Source organism: Halyomorpha halys, unplaced genomic scaffold, assembly GCF_000696795.3.
Source record: "Halyomorpha halys isolate HHAL.00 unplaced genomic scaffold, Hhal_1.1 Scaffold323.1, whole genome shotgun sequence".
NCBI classification, from domain to species: domain Eukaryota; kingdom Metazoa; phylum Arthropoda; class Insecta; order Hemiptera; family Pentatomidae; genus Halyomorpha; species Halyomorpha halys.
This window is the reverse complement of record NW_027106378.1, coordinates 577,400-586,562: the sequence shown is the minus strand read 5'-3', so window position 1 is coordinate 586,562 and position 9,163 is coordinate 577,400. Positions and strand designations below refer to the sequence as shown.

The 9,163-nt window shown below is 31.1% G+C and overlaps 1 protein-coding gene across 1 annotated transcript in view; it reads right to left on the bottom strand.

Annotated features, from left to right (window-relative positions):
* The window catches only part of LOC136795125 (uncharacterized), a 13,596-nt gene that overhangs the window by 937 nt on the left and 3,496 nt on the right, over nt 1–9,163 (bottom strand). The window contains exons 2-3 of the mRNA XM_067044721.1: nt 8,867–8,966; nt 1,547–1,651 (exon numbers count right to left, since the gene is read on the bottom strand). Coding sequence (XP_066900822.1) covers nt 1,547–1,651; nt 8,867–8,966 — 205 coding nt within the window. The remainder of the gene's footprint in view (nt 1–1,546; nt 1,652–8,866; nt 8,967–9,163) is intronic.

Here is a 9,163-nt window from a genome sequence, read left to right as displayed (position 1 = left end):
TCATGATCTTTAGTTTAACATTTTAAAGTGTGTTAAATGGAGAAATATTTCCTTTCTCTACCATGTTATAACGATATTGTTTTTAATAAAATTATTCATTATTTCTCGTTTTCCATTATCAGCCTATATATCTAAATCTAGCTCTCTCTTTTAGTTTGTGGACATATCGATTTGTGTGCTTTATTTTAAAAATAAGAAGATTTAGATATTTATGATTTTAAATTAAAAAATAGGTTTTCAACTTATAATTAATGAATGACCTGGGCAGAATAGCCTGCAAAAGAAATTTTTAATTTTAATGTGAGGAAGAATTTATAATTGAAGATGTCCTTGAGGATGGCTGAAATGGCCGAAACGTTGGACTGTTGAAATAAAAAGTGTTGAGACTAAAAAGGATACAATTTTTGATTTATTTAATAAATAATTACTTGTCTCAAGAAATTGAAATAATATAATTAAAATGAAGAAATAAGTTAAAAAAGTTTTAAAAAATTATTTTAATGAATAAATAAAGTAAGGGAAAAATAAATTAAAGCGCACAAATCGATATGTCCACAAACTAAAAGAGAGAGCTAGATTTACATATATAGGCTGATAATGGAAAATTTTTATTTATTTCTTCATTCAAGTATTTTTTTTAATTTGAAATCTCGAGACTCTAGAGGGGCCTCTACATGTTGGCCAAGCCATGGCGAACTCAGACATGCGCAAGCATGTGGATGGGTGGCTTGTACGAGTTGGCCTAAGCTCGTTGCCGATCCGTCGAGAGTAGCTTTTTTGAACACAGATCAAAGGGGTTCGTGAGAGGGCTCGTGTAGCATCTCCACCATTGTTCTTTGTCTAGTTGCAACTGAGAGCTGTTAGGAGGTTAAAGGTGTTTGTTGGTACTTTTTATAATAAGTTTTATATTTAATCTTATTTATTTATATTTAATTTCCTTCCATTTTCTTTTTTTGTAATAAAAATAATACAATCCCAGTGCAATGGCTGAACCACTAGTACGTCCGCCATGCTTGCCTCTCTGAATAACACTGACATGTGGATGGTCCGCTCTTTGTTTACCGAGCATTTGTACAAGCCTCCGTGGCGAGCGGCCAACATGTAGATCCACCTTAAGATTTAGAGTCTTGGCGAGTCTTTTCATGTCACCTTGGTTACTTCCTTGGAATTTATTCGAGGGTATATTAAATGTAAATAAATATTTTGTTAATTTGTGCAGCTTTGAGGGTTGTATTACTTACTATCACAATGTTTTATAATGATGGCTAAATGGTAAGTATGATTATTTTGGATAATTATTCTGGAATCCCTGACACAACAGTTAGAAAAAATAATATGTACGATGTTGGTTTATTATAGTGATATTTAGACCAACTAAAATGTCTATTTGTAATGTTCTATGGATTAATCGAATATTAGTTTGAACAAGATTACAACCATAACTATTTGATAAGTAGAGGTTGCAATTTAAATAATATTTAAGTTAAATTAATATTAATTGTTAATATAAAATTAATTTATACCAATATTAATAAATTAATATTACCAAGTTGGTCAGCGACTGTCCAAAATGTGAATACAATGCAACAAAAAATATTTCGATGAAACAGATAATAATGGCTCCAAAGGCAGTGCCAGGAAACTCTTCTACCTATAACACACAATAAGCCATTAAATAAATTAATTTATTATCAATTTACACAATTTTCATCCTTTTTTCTCTCAACTTTTATTCTTTAAAAATTCTCCAACGTTTCGGCCCTCAGGCCATTCTAAAGGATGCAACCTATAAAAAGTTTTTTGTTTTTATAACAATTACATTATTTCCTTAAACTACACACTGATTTTTTTGGCTACACCTTTAATATTGATGTCATTTAGTTTTTTTAAAATCTCAAATTGCAGGCTAATTGCCCTTGTCTCATCTTTAAAATAAATAAATCATTAAAATAATATCATAACAACTTCATAAAATTTTGTTTTTAAATAGATTTCCTACTTATACTTACATAACTTTTTTTTTTAATTTATACCTTAGATTTAAAAAACCTTTTTTACAAACGACTTCTCTCTTTCACTTATATTTATAACTTAAAAACTGAACCTACCTTCAACAGGTTAGGACTCTCTTATCACCTTATCATATAACAATAATTTTTTATCATTAATTTACATTTTTAATATAATTTAATTAACATCTATTTTTAATTATTTTGCTTATAACTCAACATTTTTTTAAAAATCCATAATTAATATATTCTTATTATATGTGTATTTTTTTATATAACACACATATACCTCCACTCTATTTTATTTTTTCACATATTTATTCACCTATACATGCTTAATAAGTGTATATTTATTATATATATGTACATTTGTACAATTTAAGTATTTGAACATTTATCTATTTACCAATTTTTTTATTTATAATAATTACATATTTATTTTGCTCAAAATTTCAAAGTAATGGTGGTTTAGTCTCTTAGAATCAGATTTGAAATTGACCTTATAATTTATATTTTCTGAAATGTAAATCGATTCTAATATTTCTCTTCTAAAAATATTATTTTCTTTATGAATGACCTTGACATCTTCAAAATCAAATTTATGTTTATTTTGAACAACATGTTGAACCAATGTTTTTTTGGGGGGTTCCTTTTCCATATTTTTTACATCATTCTCTTGTTGATATATCCTGTCTTTTATATATTGTTTGGTTCCACCATGGTTATTGGATAAATTAATTTATATATAACATATTCACTTCCTTGAGACTGGTTATTAATGTTTAAATAAAGTCAAATTTATCCAAATTAAAGTCTCAAAGGATTCTTTATTTCCATAAATGTCAGACGTTTCCGCCAATTTGACCATGCTCAAGGACAATCATGAATACCAATTTACACTGGCATAAAATATTTAAAAAACATTTTTGAAGGCTATTCCGACCAATTTCAGTCAAAATTATCTTATTTTGTCCCTCTTTCATTAATATCAAAATTTTTAATTATAATAAATTTAACACTATTACACCTTGCTATCATATCACTATTTTTTAATATTTTATGTGAGTGTAAATTTGTATTTAAGATTGTCCTTGCGGATGGTCGAATTGGCCGAAACGTTAGCCATTTAAGGAGATATAGAATGTTTCAAACCAAACAATAAATTGAAAAAATATTATAGTAAAACAAAAGACCCCATAGATAGTAAACATCAATGTGGATTGGTATATAAAATTCCATGCATTAATTGCCCAGCCATATATATTGGTGAAACAAAGCAATATATTAAAGATAGTATGTATCAACTTGGAAATGACATAAAAAATATGAAAAAGGACCCAAAGAAAACAGCATTGGTACGACATGTTGTTCAAAATAAACATGATTTTGATTTTGAAAATGTCAAGGTGATACATAAAGAAAATAATAATCTTAAAAGAAAAAAATTAGAATCAATTTACATTTCAGAAAATATAAATTATACCGCAAACTTTAAATCAGATCCTTAAGGACTAAACCACCATTATTCTGAAATTTTAAGTAAAATAAATATGTAATTATTAATAAAATGTTGGTTGTAAGATGAAATGTTCAAATCCTTGAAATATACAGATGTATATATACACATATATGCATATGTATATGTGAAAAAATAAAAAAGGGGAGGGTATATGTATGCAAAATAATGTATACAATAAAAATACAATATTTATGATTTTAAAGAATGTTATAAGCAACTAATTAAAAAAGAACGTTAATTAAATTGTAAATAAATTAAATTTAGTGATAAAGAGATAACAGAGTCCTAATCCGTTGTAGGTAGGATTTGTTGTTAATAAGATTAAAGGAAGACAATATTATGTGTGGAATAGTTTTGAATTGAAATTATAAAATTTTTAAGTGAATAATCAATTTAAAACTTGTGTTTGAAACTGTTATGACATTATTTTAATTTTTTTTTTTATTTTCACCTTTACGTAATGTGTTGGTATGAGGCAGACAGCACCCAGTGGTGCATCGTCCTGATGTCAAGTATATTATTTTATTACACTAGGAGATCTTTAGTAACTTTAAATAATTTTTTTTTCCGCATATTATGAACGTTAATTAACAAGCTAACGATTAAACATACAATTTTGAATTTTAGTATGGTAATTGTTTTAAATAATTTTTTTTGTTGAATTATTATAACATATTATTGAATGCATAGTATGATTGTGTTAATTTATACAAAGTATGCCCTATAACCCAATGATAGCTCCGAAACCTTCTAACTGATAAAGTAAAATAAAGTTATTTAATAAAACTCAGTAAATAAAATTATAAATGTATACAACTAGCATTGAATACAATTGAAAGTTTGATATAAATTAATATATTTAGTTATTTACCCATTGGATTAGAGATGTAATTAATTGCTTATTATATCTATTTATTTTATAGCAGTAAATAATATTATATAATAAAAATATATGGTAAAAAAATTGAAATTACTTCAACAATCCACACCAAACGTAGCACTAGTTTAGGGTTCTATAATCTGCACCAAAGGGCACACACCTGATCTAATTATAAAAATTAATTAACCGAAGGTATAAAATAATACCTTTGAAAAAATTGTCTTTATTTGAAACCATTATTTCGCCCTTTTAAGAGCATTAAATCTAAATAATGGTAATATAGGTGCGGTAAAAGATTTCTGAGGAGTGAAACAGAGTTTATATTCGATTTTAGCACCTCAAGAAACCTTTAAATACGAATTTTAAAAAAGAAAATAGGAAAATAACATTTTTTGGCTCTAAATTTTCGCCTCATATTTTATTAGAAAATCTTTAGAAAAGAAACAACTTCAACAAGACTCAACCAGTCTACTGAAAAAACTTGGGAGCCGAGATGGGCTAATAGTTGGAACTACTAGCTAAAGTTGCCATGGATACGACACTTATTCATGAATGAACCATTGATGAATAAATATCGTATCCATGGCAATATTAGATAGTAGTTTCAACTATTAGCCCATCTCGGCTTGGGAGTTGTTAAGAGCTCTATAAACTGCAACAAAGGGCAAAAAAAAAGATCTAATTAAACAAATTAGAATTGGAAGTATAAAGCAAAACGTTTGAAATGTGCTTCTATATTGGAAAATAATATTTCGCCCTTGTCAGGGCACTGTAACGGTTGCCATGGTGAAATAAAAACACTGACGATATCTGCGTAGACAAGGGGTGTTACGGTCGTCATGAGAAAAACAAAACACATTCAATAACATTTCTCATATGGTGCTATTTCGGTGCGAACAGTAAAGACAGAGGGCCTTTAAACTATTACCATTTCACATTAAACAATCGTAACTTGTTCCAAAACCAAACTATCAACAGTATAGTAACAGCATTATATCTGAATTGTTATTGTAGGTTAAAAAGAACAGAGATCGGCTTCCCAACGCATAAATAGGATCAATGAAGACGGGATCCTGGCAATCCATTCGGATCATCAGGTAAAAAAGTATAAAAACACTTACTACAATGTAAGGGTTGATGGCTCAACCCCACACAAGCCGTGTAATGGGATAAACTGCTACACAGACGGATCCCTAATGGAGCAGGGATATGGAGAATGGATAGACCTAATCAAGGAACATCCATCTCGTTAGGAAAGCACACCACAGTGTTCCAGGCTGAGGTATTTGCAATAAATGTTTGTGCCCAGAACTTAATAAAGGAGGGCATGAGGGAAAGGCTAATCACGATCTACACGGATAGTCAGGCGGCCATCTATGCGCTGGAAAACTACGCAACCCGTTCCAAATTGGTGGAGGAGTGTAAGGCTAACTTGAACTCTCTCTCCTTGGCCAACAAGGTGTGGGTGGAATGGGTACCTGACATAAAGGCATTAAAGGAAATGAGAGAGCAGACTACCTCGCAAGGAAAGGATCTGAGCATGTTCCTCTCACACCTTACCCCATATGTAGGATTATTCTCAACCATGCGAAGAGGCATATCAAAAAGATCGCTGAGAGCAAGGCTGGGTTACTCTGGAGAAATACCAGAGGGATGGAACAATCAAAAATATTCCTTAAAGGACCCTGCCCGAAAAGAAGCAATTGCCTTCTTAATATGGATAGGAGTATCCTAAGATGGGTGACAGGACTATACACGGGACACTGTCAGTTAAACAAGCATCTCCATAAAATGGGACTGATAGAGTCCCCTATCTGCAGGTTCTGCAGGAAGGAGGAAGAGACTGCTTACCACATCATGTGCAAATGTGATACAGTGGCAAGAACACGATTCCTCATCTTTGGTAAGGATCGTATCTTGGATCCCAAACTTTGCGAAACTGTGGATCCTTACACAGTGTCCAGATTTGTAAAGGCAATTGGCCTGTTTTGAGCAGAGGGGGGACGGCGTACAATAGGCCCTCTGAGGCCGCGGTGCTTCTTGGCCGGTTTATAACAAAAAAAAAACGCATAAATAGGATAAAATACAGAGGAGTTATGAACGATTATACGAACAATGGGCCCTGGAATAAAAAAAATTCCTCCAACTCACAATGCGAAAAATTTTAATTTCTTTGAAAAATTTTATGTAAGGATTTCAGGCGACGTTAAAAACGAATATGATTTGCTTTTACCTAAAAGAAAATTTGTTGTCCTACTTTACTCAAAGACCCAATATGTTTTTTATAATATTTTTTAAATCATTTAATGAATCGATAATTGTTTTTCTCATTCTTCAGAAATAAATAAATCGATTGATGTATATATAATACTACTACCAGAGAAATCAAGGAGTTCGGTATTTTCAAACCTTCGGATGGCGAAAATAACATTTTGGAAAAAAAACAGCACGTAAATCGGCCCAGTAATTAAAATGTTTATTGTAGACAAAGAATCGAAACATTCCCATTTATATCTTTAAATAAAATAGAATAGAAAATCAATTTTATTCTAGGACAGAGTAAATTCAAAATAACATACATGAAATAAGATAATAAACTAACCATAAATTAAACATAAAAAAAACTTAATTTATACATCGTCTATAATATAAAATATGTAAACAAAATAAAATAAATTCTTTTTTTATATCTTTCATTTTTTTTTTTATTTACACCTGTAAATGTACTTTACAAGCAGGAAATAAGATGTTCTATCCAGGCATGGCATGAGGGAGATAGCACCCAGTGGTACATCTTCCTGACGTTAAGTAAATTATTTTATTACACTAGGAGGTCACGCATCCAACTCCTCTTCAACCTACGCCGAGTTACGTCAGGGATGTAATTTTTTGCTATATGTCGTATATGTTTATTGAAATGTCCATGTAGCGTGTTGTTAAACCGTTTGTAAGTCATATGAATGTGGTCCGTTACAGTCGGAATGCGTAGATCGGTGTGAATGGTCTCGTTTGAAACGTAGAGTGGTGAGTTCGTTGCCAGTCTTAAAAATTGTGATTGAAAAGTTTGTATTTTCTTAATATGTGTCTTTTTAGCAGGTACAGATTTTAGCAAGTAATTGTATACATTAAGTTCCTGTCTGAGCGATAATTTAAAAACGTCTATGTGGTATAAAATATAATTGTCTCAGATTATTAAAATTATTATCAAAAAAATATAAAAAACATACAAAGTAAAAAAAAATAATCACTATAAATGGATATCATTAAAAACTATTTACTTTCTCTTGTGTACAAATATATATAAAACAAAAAACAAATAAAACTAAATTCTTATTCTAAATTAAAAATAGATGTGGTAAAAAACAAATAAAGGAACGGAAAATAAAATAAAAAAGCAATAAATTAATAAATAGTTTAAATTGTTAATGTTTCTTGACCACAATCCAGATTGACATAGTCTTTTAATTCACACATGGTCAATTATTTTTTTTAAATTTATTTATTGTTATTTACTGTATAAATATATATAAAAGAAGTAAATTTGCTGTTAGTGATAAAATGACATAATACAAAAATGTGGATAATCTACCCATTGATAGAACTCCGATAACATTTCTAGAGGAGAATATTTCGAGGCCATCTTTTTTCAAACGGCTAGGAGGATTATTATTCGGTAATGAAAGAGAAGCCAGGTTAGAAATAAGTGGGCTTGGGTGGTTGGAAAGGAGTTTACAGGTGGAAGGAGGTGGTGGGCCCCACTCATTTCACAATGGGAAGGACTTGACCGCCCAACATCGGCGAGCCACCAGAAGATGAGGAAGCTGACCCAGACTGAGACCAGGAGGGCTGAACCAGCCTGGTAACTGCAGGAGGCACCGAGACGGATGCGCACCAGGAGGACCTACCGAACGGATGCAGTGGACAAGGTGCAGCTCCATCAGTAAGGTGCTAAACCTAGCGCTGGGCTGCATCAGTGTAAAAAATGAATTAATAAAAGAATAAAGAAAAAAAAAAAAGGAATAAAAAGAATAGGTGATCTTTGGAAGCAGTGGCATGCGCAATCCTCAGTGCACTACCCCACTGCTCCCGCACCCCGTATGCCAGAAATGGCAATGGAGGGGGATAAAAAAAAATGGTGGTTGGGAAGTTGACCATCGAAGGATTGGTATTTGGTCTTCGCTAAATCGGCAACTTGAGGAACATTCAGGTCCTAATGTATGACTAGATTTGTGAAAAAGTAAGGACCATTAAGGATTTTGGATTGTAAGGACTAGATACGAGAGGAATTCGATGGTTTGGTAGAACCTCTCAATAATGAATATAAAAGATAGACATGAAATTCACAAGATGGACTTATTCCACAATGACCAATTTCAATTCATAGAAGAAATAAATATTAAAAAATAAATATTTATACCTTAACATCAGTAAAAAACAATCATTTTTTATAAAACTTACGGAAGAAGTTGAAAGAATGCTCATAGCGATGGCGGCGGTACTGGTGAGGTAAAAGTTGAAGGCATAGCATCCGTAAACTGTGTTCAACTTTCGGACTGCTCTGTTGGCATTCCTAAATAGTTAGTTTATGATTTGATCCATTATAAAAAACCTAAAATGTGCTACTAATAACCCATAATATATAGATATCTAAGAAATGATACAAAAAAAAACTTCATGTTCAAATCACATCATTAGTGATATGATCTGTGGCTAGCACCCTCACTCATCCTCCACTGGCTTTAGTGATATGATCTG